The 19,809-nt window shown below is 37.3% G+C and overlaps 1 protein-coding gene across 6 annotated transcripts in view; it reads right to left on the minus strand.

Moving 5' to 3' along the window:
• CACNA2D3 (calcium voltage-gated channel auxiliary subunit alpha2delta 3) overlaps positions 1 to 19,809 on the minus strand; it is a 403,064-nt gene that overhangs the window by 234,638 nt on the left and 148,617 nt on the right. For all 6 annotated transcript variants that reach the window (XR_001920141.3, XM_018068538.3, XM_018068539.3 and 3 more), the window contains one exon: positions 2,124 to 2,286. Coding sequence is in view for 5 of the 6 variants with exons in the window: in XM_018068538.3 (XP_017924027.1) it covers positions 2,124 to 2,286 (163 nt within the window). In the remaining variant the exon portion in view is untranslated. The remainder of the gene's footprint in view (positions 1 to 2,123; positions 2,287 to 19,809) is intronic.

A 19,809-nucleotide genomic window follows, 5' to 3' on the forward strand; every position in this document is an offset into this window, starting at 1 on the left:
TTGATCTATCCTGTCACTATCTGTACCACTAAGTGAACATAAATTAAAGAAAAAGGTGAGAATCAACTTACGAACAGAGAGCTGTTTGTTTTTTTTTTTCTATGCTGATTCTAGAGTCCTGTGTTTAACTATTCAGTGACACTTATCTGTTTTCAACTGTTTGAGCTGTGGTTCTGCCTAGTAATTTGATAAACCAAAACATAAACTGGAAATGAACAACAGGCCTTTTCTAGAGAAATGGTGTTGTGCAGACACTCAGTTGTAAACCTATCAATATCTACTGCCTGTACCCTCAGGCTAGGATTTGATTAACTTGTTATCGCCCCTCTGCATTACAGAACTCAGAAAAAAAAATTAAGTATACAGTCCTCTTCTTGGCAAGAGTAGCATTTCCACACATTGACAGACTCCAAACCGAGACTATCATGTCCATGTGCAAGGAAAATGTCAGCAACAAACTAGATTTCTGCAGTTGGAATACATTTAAGTGATAAAAAAATGCTTTTCTTCTGCAGCTGCATAAAGCAATGGTTTTGGATGGTTTGAATTAGATGGTGTGGAAACAGGAATCATCACAGAGCTCCCTCTTCCCCATTTCTACAGTCAATCCCTGTATTAGAGGCCAAAACAAGATTCAACAAGCCCTTTGACTTTGGCCTTTAACTATAAATAGTCAGCATATAAAACACATTCTATACAAAGCAGTATGACATATCATGTAACTGAACATCCTTTAGTTCTACTGCTCTCACTACTCAGGTTAGTGTGCTTCTCCAGAAACACATGGTTGCCTGACCTCTGTATCCCTTTTCAACCATTTTTTTTCCTCCTTAGCAGTTCTAGAATGAATTAATTTACAGACAGGCTTGATTAAATAAACATTAGCACCTGCACAAAGAAGTGGTTTGGTATCTTTAGAAGCTTTAAGCACTTTCCAAATCTTTTCAAAATATCCCGCCTTGATCATTTCACAACCTTCCAAATAATCTCTAGGAAGCTCTGTTATCTTTTAGTCCCTAGTTTAAAACATCACTGTATGATTTTTGGCTTCTCAAGGTTCTCAAGTCAGAATCCTAACTTTGAAGAGAAGCTGTCACGTCAACAGCTTCTCTTACCAGCCCAACCTATCTGAAATAATTCTCCTTCCATTTGTAATTACCCAATATCCTTGCATGAATTACCACAATTGCTAGCCTGGAATGTATTCTGAGGAAAGCATTTAACTAAAGTCTTTTTAGCTGTCTTTTAGTATAGTTAAAAAGGGAAGAGGAACCACATAATGAGATTAGGCAGCCTTCTACAGACCAATGACACACATACTGCAGACATCGTTGGGAAACTTTGGTGCTTTCCTTCTTAATTTTTATTTTATTACTGGTTTGAGAAAAATAAATAGATAGGTACTGCACAAGCACTGTAAAAATACAATTTTGTGCTGTCTGATCAAAGGGGAGTGGTAAATGGAAAATGAGTTAAGTGTGTCTGAGTTCAGTTTGCATTGCCAATTTTTAGACCTAAGTCCATCACTTCTACTATCCAATGTAGCTGTTAGTTAGTGCTATGTGCTATCCAGCACCTATGGCAAATAGGCAAGGGAGTAAAAATTTTAATGCAGTTTATTCCTTCTAAATATTATCTGAAAATTCACAGCAGCTGTGTATAGAGCCATAACAGAATATACACAGCTACAAATATTCCCAGAAGCTTGAAAGCAGAAATCTAATAAAATATTCCCCTCCCATCTACCCTGTGTCTTTCACAGACACATCTAGATCTCAGCGCTGGTAGAATCCAACTGGTAAGAGGCAATGTAAGCTCTGATCAAATTACTTGAAGATTCTGGAAAATAATTCATAAGAATAAACATACTCTGTCATACTCCATGGCAGAATTCATGACAGTCTAATATGCAAATCATTGACCATAATAAATTGCTAAATTGCCACAGGACAAAATATATTACAGAACTGTCACACTTTAAACATTCTTCCACTGAAATTTCACTTTTATTGCCAACTGGAAAACACAGATAATACACAGCTAATCAACAGCTTCATTTTTAAAGCAAGGATGTTCCTAAGTTCAGCCAGTGGAATGATTAAATAAAACAGCTTTTTTCTTACCCTTATTGTACATGTTGGTTGGTACTTGGACATCACTCAGACTGATGTTCACAGGCAAGTTATTGAAGTGGTCATTTGGCACCAGAATGAACTCCTTCCCCAGCTCCAGGTAGTTTCCTTCTTCATCTCGTTCATTTATGAGCACAGCATTGAAGTATTCGTACTACAACAGAAACCCACAGTCTGTATTCAGAACACACATTCAGCTTAAAAATCTGAATAGTTTAACATACCTATCAATCCATTGATTAAACCCTGACATATATCTCTGCCTAGAACAGCAGAAAAAGAAATTTTTACCATCCCTCAGATTCCTTCTATAGTCCTAGTACAGGTACCTTTCTGAAAACAGATTTGTCAATACATTTCAAGAAAACCCCATATTACCTCAGTTCTGGCTGCCCTGAAAATATTAAGGGCAGTCCAACAAAAACTGATTGTAAATAATAATATACACTATTTTTAATACAAAGCTTTCTAGATTTAAATATTTTCCTGGATGATTAGTTAATGATGATCTCTTTGTTGAGCTTATTTCCACCAGTTCAAGAACTATCATTGCTGAACTTAGGACTTCATGAACTAAAAGTGTTTTTATTTCACAGGAATATTAACTACAGTTGTAGTTGCTTACCCAGTGTATACTGACTGACACTTCCTTAAATTATTTTCTTCATGCTGAATTTTAGAAATGCTTATCATAGCTGGTTTTGTAAAATTATGTATACTTTAATATGGATATATCATCTTCATAGTGACTTATTTTGAACAAGAAATTATTGTCCCTCTGTTAAAGATTCCTGAGGAGTATTTGGCCTATTTTGTACAGAATTATAACGAGATAAGCAAAAGTAATTTAGATAAAATTATGGATTTCTTTATGACCTAGTTTAACCAGAAATTCGATCAAGCTTTGAAGGCAACAAACAGTGCAGACTACTTTTTAACCTCCTAAATAACCTTAACCCTTGGCAAGAGTTTGTGATGTGTTTCTTAACATGAAGAGACTAAAGTTTAGCATATTTGAAGAATCACATTAATTGAAATATGAGTTTCTGCCCTGATTATCCATTTGAGAGTAAATGCATATAATATTTAAAAATAAATCTATGCATTCATAGGTGATACTTATTGATACGATCTGTACAAGGATAAATACAGTCTTTGCAAAGCTAAAACAGACCAGCAAGTACAAAATCTTGCAAGGCTTTTCACAGCATTCTTTCTTAGTGCGATACACAATTCATTCTACTAAACAAGAACCAGTTAAAATCTTACAATCTGTACACTTCCATTAAAAGGCTTAATTATTTAATCAGTATCTTAAATGGAAGATTACTTGGAGAGCAGCTTTCCTTACCCCTCTCTTTTAGCTTTTGGTTTTTCAAAATGGCCAACCCATCACTTGAATTTTAAATGAAAGCAGAGTACAAAGGAGTTCACTGCATGTCAGGTTTGGAGGACCTTGTGTGTATGACAGAAATATTCAGACAAACTCAGTGTTCCCCATACCATTAATCACATATAACAAAGGCTGGGACACATCAGTGTTTGAAATTCAATTTAATGGAAATTAATCTGACATGATTAAACATCTGACTTTAAAGTTATTCCACTGGTTTATACTGAGATGAGCCAAATAGTCTGTTGCATACATCTCATGAATACATACAGCTAATGAATCCTAAGGTTCTAGGAAAAAAGCACACAGTTGTACTGCCATTAACTAATTAATTCCTAAAGTTATTAGAATTATCCAACACCCTTCTCTCTCCCATTTGATGGATTGTCACTGTTATACATTTGATTCCTGTCATACCAGAACCAAAAGGATGGAGAGACATGATCATTCCCAAGAAACACCAGTTCTTATCCTATCTGGGAGAAACCTTCTCTATCTCTGCATATTATCCAGTTTCATGGATCATGAACTGCACTGCATGCCTGCCACCCACATGGGACAACAGCTTTTTACTCATCTTTTCTGCAAAGCCAGAGAGACATGGCAGAAGACTGGAAATTCCACTTCTTTCCCATCCTAGTAAGTAATAAAATATTCCTTCCAACATTAAGCAATGCACTAATGACTGTTGTAAAGTGCAGTTCTACTCCAGTTCCAAGCAGGGAAGAAGTAAGCTGTGTAGCTTTCCATGATATATCAGATACTATCTAAGTCTGGAAGAAAGGCTGATATTTCATCTCCTGGGGGTACAGTGATAAATAAAATTATATCTTTCACACTTCTTTCTTCATCCACCTCTCTCTTCACAGTCCCTGGACAGCTGAGTTCCCTTAGGGTGAGGATGATTGTTTCATCTTCCTTCTAAAGTGCTTGTTTTCTTGTCCTTAAGGTCATGGGTTTGTTTCCCTTTTTCTCTGTTGAACATGCACATTCCACCTCCACAACTGCTGAAACCACAGATAAGCCATTGTGCTGTTTTCATGATGCTTCTTGGCTTTATAAACGTTATCAAGATTGTTACAGAGAAATGAAAGGAGGGTTGTCTTCCTTTTTTCTTATTTAAAACCACCATTGAAAGCATTCACAACACCTACTAAATTCTAAGACAAAAGTTCAATTCAAATATTATGCTTTAGGAGAAAGATGATTAAGCTTGATAAGATTCTGTACTGAAATGTGTAGCAATATACTGCTGTTCTTTAACTGAACTTAAGTTACATATCATGAAATAATTTTTACAGTAATTCACATGCAGACTTAGTGATTTCAAGGATGTAAATTTTACTTGCACATGGCTTTTATAATAACTTGCAAATTGAAGGAAAAATGAAAAAATTTCAAGTAAGTATGTCAGAATATACATGAAAGTACCTCTAAAAGAGCATTATTTTTCCTTTCATTCAGTGGGCTATTTCCTTTTCCAAAGAAGTTACTTAGTAGACTTCCTCCATCACATTTTGTAAGTAGCAAGGCTAGCTAAGTATTAAAATCTGCTCTATAGTCAAAAAAAAAAAAAAAAAAAAAAAAAAAAGAAACCACTTATTTTACAATTAAGAGTAATTAGGACTGATTGTTTCTTCAGTTTATTTAGTATTCATTGATTTATTGGTCTGAGTCTGTATTTTCTCTTTTCAATTCCACAAGCGTATACAAAATAAAATTATTTATGGGGGGAGGCTTAAAGCAAATTGTAGCATAAAAATAGTCCTTATGGTACTGTGGATAATTACCATTTTCCTGAGGAGGAGGGGGTCTGTTTCATCTATGGGGGTTGGCTTTGGTTTGTTGAGGGTTTTTCTGCGAGTGAAAAGCCTACAAAAAGAACCATGTTTAATGCAGTCCTGCAAGTTCTAAGGGTTAAACATCAGGTAATAAATACAGCTCGAAAAAACTACTGAAAAAGATCAGCATTTAAAGCAGAGCTGTTATACAGTGGCTTCTTTTGGGCACTTCTTTTCTGAAGAAATTATTGAGTGTGACAGCTGAAAGGTGATAGAAGAATATTAAAAACTGGAGAAAAAATATTAAAGCAAATCCATCTGGCATTCTGACACTGCATCCGAGATAATGCCCAGGAGAAAGAGGATAAAATCCTGTTTGCTGACAACACAAATACTCCACCTAAGCTCTTAGAGAAAATGACTTCAATTTAATCTTGTCAATGGAGGTCAGTCTTTGATGTAACCTTAACTAGGTGAGTTCTGAGTGCACAGAATATAACATGCCAAAAAGTTATTAGTCTAATAAATAACAAGGTAATTATCCAGAGTGGGAGCAGAGACAGGCTCTACTGTGACTTGTCCAACAGGTGAGTTTGCATTAACCTTACATGTAGACCTACAGGTGAGCAAGGAAATGTCATTCATGTTATCTGAATCTTTAGATCTAAATATCAACATTTATACTTTATATATACTTTTTTATACTTTTGTGCATTTAAATTTGCTCAAGTATACACACTGGGGGTTTTTGCTTGTACATTCCTTAGCAGCATCTACATCGTTCTGCGGGTTTGTTCTACCATTACGAAATCCCACATTGTATCAAAATGAAGAAGACAGAGTAAGGCCATAAAAACTGGAGACAAATAACAATCTTAGCTTTCATTTTCACCCTTGCAAAGAAAGCCTTCCCAATGCAAGGCAGCATAAACAGATCAGTGCCCAACAGAACAAGCACTGGACCATTCAAGCAAGGAGTTGACCATATCTGAGACATCCCAAGGAATCACAGATTCTAATAGTTTGTAGAACCCCGGACTGCTCTGGCATAGTGCTGTAATCAGAGTAGGCAGAGACTTGTGGGGTTGTTAGGAAATCAATCACAAAATTGGTTTACAGGATCATTCACACTGACAGCCAAAAGCAAGTTTGTTTTAAAAAAAAAAAAAGATAGCTTCAGCCACAGTAAAAAAGTGGGTGCTGTATGATCTCTTAGGATGGTTGCCATGGACATATGTTAATTATGATAAAAATTAATCCATTAAAAATATATCAAATTAAAACTGGGGAAGAGTAAAGTTTGTGGTCTGCAGTGAGAACCACGGGGTTACATGGGAGAAATGATGTGCAAGGTAAAAAGGAAACTCTGAAGTTTTCTATTCCAGCTTAGCCAATTATTTTGGCATAATGTCTCAACTAAATGAGAACCTTGATTACAGTGGATACTTGGCTGAAACAAGACTTCAGTAATTTAGATATAATATTGGAAGTTATTGTATAAACTGTGGTAGATGAGTGACATTCTATACTGCCATTTACATTTATCTTTTTGTAAACAAATATCTCATGATGCTTAAATTATTTATCAAATATTTGTTAACACTGTAAACAGCATATTTATTTAAATATAAATATTTACTGTTTAATTTAAAAGTACATTCTAATGCAAAATTGCCTTTGTAACTCAGAGAGCACTTGGCACACAAGAGCAAACACGTATCAGTCCAGCACATTGCATTTTAAAATTAAGTATATTGGTTTTTAACACCATGAAAGAATACAAGCCAAGATTTTAGTTTGATATATTTTTCTATAGTATAGAAATTATTTTTATCAAGACAGCATTAAAAAAGTCTCATTCACAGAGGGCTAGAAAGGTGTAAGAATTCAACTAGGAACAATTTGCACGAAAGGGTCAGCACTGGAGCAGTATTGGGGTTACATTGATCATTCTTAACTATTCAATAACCATTTTGACAGAGTTTCTGCAGCCTTACAACTCAGCTAAAGAGAAAGTTGAATGTATCTGAAAGATACTAAATTAAGGAAAATTTATGGTATTTGCGTTGAACCTCAAAATGCTGCAGCATCAGAGAGAAATGAAGTAGCAGCAAATAACATGGAAAACAAAGGGGAAAGCAAAACTTAGCATTTAATAGCACAGACAGCTAGAAATGAACAATAATTGAAATATCTATGACAGTTTCAACAAAATAGCTCTTATCATCAATGAGTTTAAAAAAAAAAAAAAAGGAAAAATTTATTTTCTCAAGACTTTGAGGACACACCTCTAAAAGTAGGAATACATCTCTAAAGAGAACAGAAATGTTCATGATAGGTAAAAACCAAAATGAGAAATGCTATCCACTCTGAGGGAGGCTTTCCTACTACATAACACATTGACAACAGTCTCCACTCTAGTACTCATGTTAAAGAAGAGGCACATGTCTGAATACACATCAGTTTTTAAGGCTCAAAGAAGTCTCTTCAGACCGTTGTGCAGTAAGGAGAATTTATGTTTTGAAGTATATGATTAAAGATTCTGTATTTAATAACTTAGTCTGTTTAGTGAGCAAGTATAAAAGGTCATAAAAGCAAACTGCCTCATTCAACAGAAACTTCTGAATTTTAAAAAGCTTTTAAATTTGAGAAAACAGCATCACTTGTTGTAAGATACAATCTTTATCATGTCCAATTATTCTCTGAAGGTTCCTCCTTGCTCCTCTGCAGAAACATGCAACACTTTTTTTCCTCCCCTTTTTTAATGTCTTTATTCAACAGCAAGGCTCAAAAAACAGCTGGGATTTGAAATATTGTCATTAGTCCCTCTTTAATTATGGAAGTTGTACAGAAACATTACTTGCATCCTTGAAAAAATACTAATCTGTTTCATACACAATCAAATTGAGATGACCTTTCCCCAGGCTATATATTCCTTCCCAATATGATTACTCTATTAAAATTGCCTTAAAAGAGGATAAATAAGTAATAGGTTATTACAGTATAAAATCTATTATAGCAGCATGTAAATTGATAACACATCAAGGTCTCAGAAGTCATGTAAGGATTAACTGATTCATTGAACATGGCAAGTAATAGGTAATTATAATGGCTATTTTAGGTCACCCACTAAAGTTAAAAAACATCACTTTAAGTTACCGGTTTCAGATGGAGCCTCCTTTTCCTTTACAGATAAATAGCTTCAAAAATATTTGTTTTTATATACAAAAGTTCTTGAGAGTCTCTTCTTTGTCACAAGACTGAATAAAAACTCTTTGGTCACTCTAAAATTTAGTAAACAGAACAAGGAAGGAGGAAAGGTTTCCATAATGACCTTTTAATTTGACATTTTGGACACCTTGATGAGCTTTACTGGACATCTAAAGCTTTTGCTCTGTCTAGAAATACGAGTGTTCAGTGTGTTCATTTTCATACACATAAAAACCTCCAAGGAATACTTTCTGCTAAAGAACAAAACAAATCCCTACACCAGTGACACCATAATTTTTCCCTTCTCCCCGTGGGTGTATGTCAAAAAGATGCCATTGGCATGGAGGAACAAGTTCAGAGCCAGGGATCACGGTCCTACAGAGCTGGAATAAACCATGGAATTCACTGCATTCAAGTGCATGGTTTATTTTCCATGGTTTATTTTCCAATTCACTGAAAATTTCAAGAGCAACTTTAATCAAGAATTTCCTGACTTAAAAGAATCACCAGAACACAGCAATGGTAGAGTGAATTTGTGAAGGTTGAGCCTTTCAGACCCACCTAAGTACCAGCAATACCGGAAGGCCTGTGGCGCAGTCACTGAGCTTACACTCAAACACTGGGAGACAACAAAAAGACAAAAATCCCCAACCTGGAAAATCTGCCAGTATAGTAGTGTTGTCTTTTGATAATGCTTATCATCTCTTGCACATATTGCTGAGTGAGCATGGCAGGAACATTCCTGGGGCTGGGGCAGCCCCTTCTCAGCTCCATCCAAAATGCTCCCTCCTGCACTCCCACTCTGGCCTCGGTGCAGTCAGAGCTCCCTTGGCTCTGCACTTCTGCTGAGGATCCTTCTTCCCAACTCACTCCTGATGGACATGGCAGAGAACTCTACACTTAATGCTTCCAATTCAGAAACACACTAATAGAAAAGGCTCATTTTTCTTGCTAATAAACATGAGAGGTTCTTTAGGCTTTATTTAAACAACACTTTGGAAGTAGCAGCAATTAACCTAAAACTTTTCACTCCAAAAGGACAAGCTCTGTGCCAGATCAAAGAAAACAAGGGAAGACTAATAAGTACTTCTAAACACTTCAGGATGTTAAAACACTTTTGAACACACTTGTATCAAGCTTGCCATTACGAGAGTGATCCTCCCTTTTCAGACTAGGAAAACTGAGATACATTACACGGTAAACCATGACTAGATTAATAATATTTTCAGAGCATTAAAAATCTTCACCATGTCTCATTTTATTTTTAGATTAGAAGTAGTATCCCAATGCGGGATACCAATCACAGATGCAGAATACTTAGAGCAAAACACACGCCAGCAGGTTGTCAGGATGTCTTTCTTCTAAATTCCACTAACTCAAATATTTCCCAAACCAGTTTTATGGGGTTGACCTTTTTAAACAAATTATAACATTTGTGTATCATTAGAGATGCAAAAAATCTGCAAGATTTTAATTCATTTTAATATCATTTTTATTGCTGTCTAGAACCACAGGATTCCTTCATTTCTCTTTAAAGCCCTACAGCTAATAGCAAGTTAGTGAACAAGCAGGATCAACAACTTCTATGAAGTAATTCTGTAAAAGAATATTCTGTCAAAGAAGATAGCAAAATGACAGACTTGCTTCAAAATCAATACACTAATATTTTCTGAAGTTTTTTCATCTTACCACCACAAAGTCACCAGTGAATGGTGCTCAATATAGAACATTAAAAAAAACCAAAACCATCCATACAGTTTAAAATGCGCTATAGAAAGAGAAAAGCAAACTATTTCACGAACAGATAAGATGAAAACTTTTCAAGTGAAATCAGTGCTGTTCGTGCATGTTCAGCTCATCTGACACATTCAGGTTGATGACAACCTCAAGGCTGCTTCTAATTATCAGTGGAGAAGTATCTGACTTCTCTGTGCCTTTTTACAGTCGTATGCCCTAAGTGTCTCATTCCTACTTCCAAGCAGGAGGAAAAAATATTTCTCAAGCTCTGCATCTTCTCTGTCTCCCATGAGAAGCAACTTTAACCCAGACTGTTCAGTCTAAAGCATGCATATAATGCTGCTCTGGACTCAGTAAGAGCTGTACTGCCTCCTACAAGATGTGCCCAGGGTCAGGACACAGCCTATATATAGCATTGTGCTGGGCTGTGGGTTAATAACTATTCCCAAAAATACAGACAGGAACAAGCAGTTCAGATCCAGCAGTCAACATCAGAACACTAACCGTGGCTCTGAATGATGAATTAAACATGCACTTTACCAGATTTATTTTTTTCAAACCAACAGGGGATAATCAAAATAATTAAATAGTGAAGAACTCGAACAGAACAAAATTTCATGGTGCTCACTGCAGTCCCATGTTTGTTTTGTTACTCCCAACCACCCACCAACACACAGGAGGTTAAATTAATATTATTGACTACACAAAGGAAAGCAAAAGAACACGTGCAACATTATTGAATTTATTTGGGAGTAAAGTGAGAGATGAGATGTTGAGCAACTGAACATATACAAATCCTCTTCAAATGATTAATGACTCTCTCAAGCAATATAGAAATTTGGTCATCTAAGCCCACAGTTGAAATAACAAAACCATGATGATGAGTTAATTTAATAAAAGAAACACATGTCTCTGGAGTGAGGGGGAAGGGAGGCAGGAGGAAGGACAATGGCATCTATTTTATTCATAAAATGAATTTGAAGTGTTTAAAAACATCTCGCAAAGAGAGTATGCAAGTATCACTTCTCTGATTCCTTAAAATTTTGTTCTGCACTGATTGTATGAATAAAGTTTTAGAAAGACACAAAGAAAATACTTTTTCATGTCACACACTACGTCTTTTCTTGACTTCATTCAGCAAGCATGAATCCTAGATATAGAAATGCAGAATCCACATAAACCAGCTGAGGCAGATTTGCATCAAATACTGGTTTATATTTGCCCTGGGAGCGAGCTGAGGGGGTGAGGGAGGGTGGAAAGAGGGGCAGGTTAAGAACTTGGATATTGCAAAATATCTGCATGGGTAAAATGAACACCTGCACACTATTCCAATTCTGAATTTGTGTGAATAAGAGAATGGTAGAGCCCAAGAGTTAAGTTTATGAAATATGAAAATGGTTTCTTTATGTTTTCAACTTCTAACCAACTTCTAACCATTTTTCACATCAAGCAAGGACAGGCTAACAATGATAAATGTAACAGCATCAACAGAAGAACACATACAAACTGAACCTGTCAGAGTAACATCACGAAACTATCTGGAACCTGGACAATTATTTCTTCACTATATTAAAGTCTCATAACCACAGAACAATTTCCTAGTTCACTCACTGTGCTGTAAACTGCATTGCTATTGTACTCCTGCACATAAGTTCAGAGTTTTGGCCAAACCAGAGCAGAGTGTGAGACTTTCTGAATGCAACTGCAAAAACCATTTAGATTTTCAGAAACACCACTACCATTTCCATGTTCCAGGTCTAGTTTGTGTGGCAGATTTATCTATTCTAAATTAAAACAGATAAACAGTTTTTAAAAAGGCAATGGGTAGAGCAAGGCAACCAAAGACATAACATTCTTGTTTGAAACCCATCTAGGGGATGGGATAACTGGTAGTTTTGTGAACCATCTATCCCACAATCCAGCTTCTTCTCTGTCTTGTTTACAAGCACTGGAAGTTTAGGTTAAAGAAGTGGGAGAGATAATATCTCCAAAAGACTCTGAGGAGTCCAAGAAACATTCCTAGGAAGGGCCTTGCTGAAGCATCTGCTGAGATGTGAGGAAGTCCCCAGCAGACAGTGGCAGCCCAGACTGGGGTACACGGAGTCTTTGTGCACTTCCCTCAGCTCAGCAGGAAAGATCCCTCACGAGGGGGCCTCTCAGCCATCTAAACAAATTAAAAACCCTTTTGCAGCTCTCTTTAGTTATTCTCTCTAAACATCCTAATTTTCTATTTCAGTGTTCCCTTCCTGTCTCTGCTAAAGAATAAATTGAAAATAACAAGAGAGAATACAGTATCATCCAGTCACAAATGAGTCTGAAATGCTCATCTAGTAAAAAATATGAAGAACCCTTCATTCCCAACAGATGTTTATCTAAGACCCTGCATCTTTTGTTTCCAAAACATCATCTGAAGAACGGTATTTTTAAGGACACAAACATAGCATTTTTTCTTAATTGCTACTGTCTTCTTAATTGAAAACATGATATGCAGGTATATAAATTCCCTTGCATGTGCCTACATTAAAGGGAAAAGCTGAATGTAAAAAGATCATATAAATTAGTTAACTTTAATTAGCAGGAAAATCCTAAATTGCCTTTAAACATTTATTGTAGAAATAAAGATTAGTGCAAATATAATATACTGTCTTATAGAAAAGATTTATCAGTTTTGAATACATTGACTCTGAGCTTATTGCCACAGCCAAAACAATATTCATAAAAACGTAATCATATTTACCGTTTTAATGGTTATTTTCATGGATAATTACTATATTTAATGTCTCTTACTTCCATGTTTCCTTCGAGTCTGCAAGAAAAATTACCTGTAGTGTCAATAGTCCTTCCTGAAAACACAGTTCATAAGCCATCTAACCACTGCAATTCAGTGTCATCCTGAACAAAAGGCTTAACCAACAGGAAAAGGTATTTGAAATAATGAAAAATTTGTGGGGCTGACCCAGAGGTTATTAATTCAGGCTTCCTGGACATAAGTTTACTACACAGAAGACTTACTGAATGTAGATTCCAAGGGAGAAATTACACTAGATATTGTTACATTAGCCTTCAACTGCCAGAAAAAGATCCTTCCTCCCTAAATAAGGTGCCACCAAAGCACTTCATTACGCAACCAGCTTGTCATTAGCTACTTTGTTGAAATAACAGATAGCGTGACTAGACCACACAGAGATCTGAACAACAATAAATACAATATATCATGAAGAAACCCTGAAATGTAATACACATCTCAGCCATTTACTGATCTGTAGTTTAAACAAACACAGAGACCTAAACCAGACTTATAAACTTCAGTGACAAAAATATTTTCAAAGACAGAAGGGCTTATGCTAATGGATACCATTCAAACTGCCTAATGTAACACACATCATCTGAAAACAGAAATATGCCATGGATAACTCCTCAGGAAACATTCAGGGACTCAGAGTACAAATATGAGCTTAGTTTTACCTGAGCTATATGCTGACACTGAAAATTTGCAGTTTGTTTATAGAAAAGCTGATTGGGAATAATGAAATGTCATCCCTGAAATATCTCTAATTTCCATTTGGAATATTACCGTATTTAGAAAGAATTTTACAACAGGAAGACTTATTATTAATACAAGATTATTTTCTAATCAGAAGAATGTCTCTACTTACATATATCCTGTATTTTAACTGCTTTACAAATGACTTGCATATTTGTCAGCATCTTGGGTTCAGTTAGGCAGTGACAAGCCCTAAATACTTCAAGGAAATGAGACACATTCAATTAAAAAAAGCTTCTCATCTCTGTTACAGCTATGCAGAGACTTTGATGTGAATGGTGGGTGCTGCAGCTGAAAACAATAGCTGTCCCTTTATCTTGGAACATATACATGACTAAGAAGTTAATCTGATACAATACCACTTTTATGTACAGAAGAATTAAGAGGGTTTGCAACCACACATTTTAACACCCACTCCCCAAATCCTGTGGATGACTGTGCCTGAGAAGGTGAAATAATTACAACTTCTAGTGCTTCTCTGCAGCAGCAGTTCTGGCAGAGTTCAGCTCCCAGGGATTCATGTCAGCAGTGGCCAAAGGGAAATCACCTGCCTGGTCTGCACTAAGGACACTTAGAAAGAGATCAGAGTGCTGATAGTTCAAGACTCACACATTCAATCCACCTCCTTTTGCTCTCAGCTCAAAGTATTAATGCACAACACTGGTGTCTTCCAGGCAAAGTTCAAGTGTTAATTTGGAGGTTCTCCTACCTGAGCCTCACAGTAGTTACTGAAGGGTAGGACTCTCTCAAGCAAATATTAAACGAGAAGAAAAGAGAAGACAGCCCTCAAAATACAGCCACCCCTCTACAGTTGTCCATGAAAAGAAGCAAGACTAGCTCACCAATGTTCTCCTCCTGTCTAGCTCCGATATTCCTGAACTTCCTGTACAGCCTGTGTACATCCCAACCAAGGGCTGCCCAGCTTTTCACAGAACTGCTGAAGCGCTGTAAGATGACAGGTGAAAAGCTTCGCCCTCTTTTTCTTTCCTATTCTATTCATTCTCTTTTTCTTTCTCCTGTTCCTAAATCTAGTTAATAAGAAATGGAGGTGAAACTGAAGTAGCAAATATATTTCTCACTAGGCTGTTCGAAATAAAAAATTTAGCAAGTAAGACAAAATGAGAAACTTCTTACTTTACACCAGCCTCACTGGAGTCTTACTAACCAAAGCTCTGCTATTAACTGCAAATTTGTAAGTTAATGAAGTTAGGAAATTTTAATGTTGTTTCTAAAACCCAAAATTTTTCATTCCACTTGAAGACAGCAATTTCTTTTACTTCAAATCAGAAAATTCAAGCATATCTACATACTTCCACAACAAAATCTTGCTGAAATGTATTTGTTTTTTCAATAGATACTGTTCTTTAACCACTTTGCCAAAAATGCAGGAAAAAAACCCCAAAATCAACATTTTGTATATCTCAGAGGAGAGATCAGTCTTGACTCACAGGCTCCAGATGGGAATTATCACATTTGTCATATTTGCAGGACTGAAACTGCCTGATGAAAAATCCCCCACAGCATGACCAGCCCCTCAAAGCATCACTGGTACTCTATCTAACATATACCCTTAGAACAATATGAAGCAATCAGAGCCCCTGTCTGAGCTCCTAACAGGCCATACTGAAACAGTTCTGTTCAAACTTGCCACTTCTGAATGCAGCACCTGCACCTCATGATCACACCAATTCAGCTCCCTAACAGGTTCCCTTGGGATGGAATCTTTACACAGTAGCTTGCATAACACTGTCTAATTCCAGGCAAGACCAACATTAACAACACAAAGAATTTAACTCCTTCTCAGATTTACCTCCTGAAATAATTTCACCACTCTAGTCAGGCCATGCTTCTATTTTTAGCAGCAACAAAATAACTACCTGCCTGTATCTCAAAGCCTGGAGGTAACTCTTCATTTGACCTGTGATTACAGTCAAGATAATCAGGGCATCATTAATCCAGAATGATAAGTAATAAGACAGTTTCTTAATATGTCATTAGTATGTATGAATCTGCCCTATTTGTATGGATGGAGACCAGACAGCATCTTAGAATAGCTAAAAAAAACCCCATTTTGCGTTTTACATTTTCTATCAAGCTGAAGCATCCCCATGAGTCACAGAGGTTGACTAGCTGGTGACAATCATGTGTTGAAATTACACACGTCAAAAGGCTGTGATTCACTGAAATCAAGCGCCTGTTTTTAATTTATTTATATGAGGCTTCCACATTTCTGAGCCATGGTTTCACCCAACTGCTTCCCTAGCAGTGTAAATCACCATCAAAGTCCAGAAGGGTAAATGTGCAGAACATAACTGGGTTTGAATATGACGCACGGCAAACAATTGCAAAAGCACATCCATGGATTCATTGTTAGAGCTGCCCCAGTCTTGGAAACATCTTCACATTTTTCCACAGTTGATGCAGGAATTCAGAATGTTGCAAGTATATAATTAGTATTAGATGTGATTAATTCATACTGTGGGAAAACACAGAAAGAACTGAAATAGGGCTCTGTGAATCTCTTTTCTCTCCACCCAAACTGCAATCAAGCATATGCCTATTCCACTCTCAGAACATACTGCCAGAACTCAATTTTGGGAGCTGGCTTTTTTTCTCCTTTGGCTGTAATATTGAATGTTTCATTTTTCAATGTCACACTATTTACCATGCACATATTTTAGTCATATCATTTCACAGTATGGTTCTGGGGGTGGTTGGCTTATGGCTTCTTTGTACCTATATTCCTTCATTCTCTTTCTCATTTCTTTCTCACCAGGCTGTTTGCCAACTCTTATTTGCCTATAGTTATAAAATAGCAACAAACTATTATCAATCCTTTGAAAGACACATAATACAGAGTTTAAAAAAGTACAACTGCAGGTTTCATCTGTATGGTTTGAGAAGAATCAGTTTTGATTTCTATTCTGGCTCATTCTGGATTTTGTGCTGAGCTATGCTTCAGGATCAGATCTAAAAAATCTTCCAAGTTTACTTATTGCAATGCTGAAAACACGAAACCCTAAGTACTTTAGAGTTTGAGACAGAGCAATAAATCAGTCCTCAGATTACTGCAACGGGGCTCAAATTTGCTTGAAGAGTTCTGTGAACCTTAGGAAAAATCTCATGGAAGTTTAGCTTTTAATGATAGCTGAATCCATCAATGCTTGGCATGGTTCCACAAGTTTTAACGTAAGGTTTGCAAAGCCCTGGCAAGCACATGCCCTCACTGGTGTTTACTTACCTGCAATAAGCAAGAGCAATACATTCCTACTAGATACTCAGTTTCTGAATTTGGTGTGTATTTCACACAAATGAAATGAAATGAAAGCAAGATAACAGAGGAAAAAAGGTGACACAGGGAATAAAGCATGGGAAAAGAAATTATGACTTTGGTCCTACTCTGCCCAAAATTCCACATGCCTCCTGAAAAGATAAGTGAGATGGGGGGGGGAAGTGCCTGAGTGACTTAAGTATTTCAGTTTCGTTCTCAAATCTTTCATTTGGCTTTAAATTTGGTGTGACCTCTGCTATGATTAAGCATAACTATGCTGTACAGCACAGCCCAGGGCAGAAACTCTCTTAATTCAGAGACTAAAAAAGGTCAGCTGGATGCTGTATTACCTTGCCTACACCACACTGTGCCCCAGTTAATTACCATTATTAAGAGAAGAGCCTATAGCATCAGAGGGAGCCTTGTACTACACAGACCCCCTGCTCTCAAGACCACAACAAATAGTCTCCTCGTGGTCCTGCAGTTGACCACACAGACCAGCAATATCTTACACTGCAGCATCACAAAGGATAATCATAGAAAAACTGGACTCAGGTGAAAAAAAATGAATAAACAAATTACATTATAAATGGCACATCATAATGCTAAAAGTTCTCTTATATCACATTCCTGAGTCTAATCACAACTTCTTACTCTGATAATAATTGTGTTGATCTTAATATAAACAATCTCTAATCCTTTTCTACCTAGATTATTGCTTTTGTCAGCTAAAAAGCATATAGATCATTGATTATATATATAAGCTCATCAATTATCATATTGTTGTCATTGTGTAGTACATATTTTTAACGAGGTTCAACATATGAAGGGGTGTTAAAAACTCTGAAAATAAAAACTGTCTCTTAGCCATACTTGTTTATATTTTTAGTTCATGTTTATCTGGCACTTACTGGCCCTCGAGTTATATACCTGCACTAATGGGGGAATAAATCTCCTTGTCCGAGTATTTACTCAAAAAATTTGTATATTTGGTCATGTACTCTCCCTTCTTCTCATAAATTCTGTGTGTTGTACGATATTCAGCTTTATTTATAAAAGGTTATGCTTATTGCAAATTCTGTCCTGGAACAGACTTTATTAGATTAAAACTAATTTCCTTCAGAATGTCTGCTCTTCTACACCTGAGGAAAACATCCTGACTTAATATTTGATGGGAGGGGGAAAAACTAGTTAATTAGGGGGAAGAATATGCACACAGCTGCCACTCTGACAACAGACATACTTTCTTCTTTGTATAGCACAGTCTTTTCCCACCCTGGTATTCTGCCCAAAGTTTCCCACAAAGAACTCCCCAGGGCTGGCCTGGGCCCTGCAGCAGGTTCAGATGCAACACCGAGCCAGCCCTGCACTGCAGGCACCTCCCCACCTCACCCTGCCTGCCAGCCACAGTCCATGTCTGCACTTCTCCAGACTGCAAGGAATATTGCAGGAGTTCATATGCAATTACAGGATTGGAAACCTTATACTACAGTATGTCCCCTCTCCGTTTCAGTTACTCCAAAGGTGCCATTAGTGAGGCCGTTTACTGCCAGACTAGAAGTTTCCTGATGTGGGCAACTTACCCATGTCAGGGTGTCGAGATGCTACTGAAAGGTCACCACAGAGAGGAAAAACTGCACTGGACACTCATATTTATCTTTTTTTTTTCTTTTAGTGACCACAGCAGACACGAGAGGTTTTCAGACTCTAGTACAAAACCATTTGTGAGCAGTGAGGAGCTGCTGCAAGCAGAGCAGCAGCACTCAGTCTGACCTGGACGAGGAGCCGTCACTGCCACACTGTCTGCTGGCACAGCTGGAGCAGAGTTACCCCTCAGCACAGCAGCATCATCCCACTCCAGATGTGCTGCCTTTGTGCTCTGGCTGCTGGGAGAGGCAAGGATGGATATTACGGGGAGTAGGGCTCACCAGGAGTATTCTTCTTCCGGGGAAGCACAAGGGGTGAGATGGATATGGGGTCAGAGTGCTAGTGTGGGACAAGGGAGGGGGTGAGCAGGAGCTGCTGCTCCTGCAGATGGTGACTCGAGCAAAAGTGGCATCTGCAAGTCCTTGACACACAGCTGTCCAATGGAGGGCATGGAATTACTCTTGACAAAGAGAACCACCAGCCACTGCTCCTTGGGGAAAAGCAAACTCAATGCTTCCTCTCATTTCCGTGAGCCAATATAGCTTTGTAAGAGATTTGTATTCTCCATGTACACCACATAAGGATGTGCTTTGGAGGAGCTGGTACAAAGACTCTGTTTTCACCACAACCACCACCATTTAAATATTCATAGAAAAGGGAAGTAATGAGGACCTTAGTGGGAAGAGATTACAAAGGAAAGATCTGATAGTAGGGGAGAACGGAACTACAGAGTGACCTTTAATAAATAACTGCTATGGTCCCAAGTGAGTTAATAAAACTGCAGCCTAATTTAACCACATCCCCTGAACTTGCCCTTCAACAATTGCATGGTCAAGACATTGTATACAAACAGAGAGGTCAGCCTTTGCTAATGACCACAAAAAGCTCCCTCGCTGCAGCAGCGCAGACAGACTGTAGTTACAGACTCAGGCGCTGAGTCACGGACTATACTCCTCCCTGCATGTGAAAGGCATTAAGTGTTCATCACAGAAACTTAAATAAATTAAATCATTCCACTGCTAACGACAAAAAGGGAACTTTCAAGTTGCACAGTTATTATTCAGAGATATGGAAGCAATAAAGTTAAGGTTCCA

The sequence above is a fragment of the Manacus vitellinus genome, unplaced genomic scaffold, assembly GCF_001715985.3.
Source record: "Manacus vitellinus isolate BGI_N305 unplaced genomic scaffold, ASM171598v3 scaffold_14_pilon, whole genome shotgun sequence".
In the NCBI taxonomy this organism is placed as follows: Eukaryota; Metazoa; Chordata; class Aves; order Passeriformes; family Pipridae; genus Manacus; species Manacus vitellinus.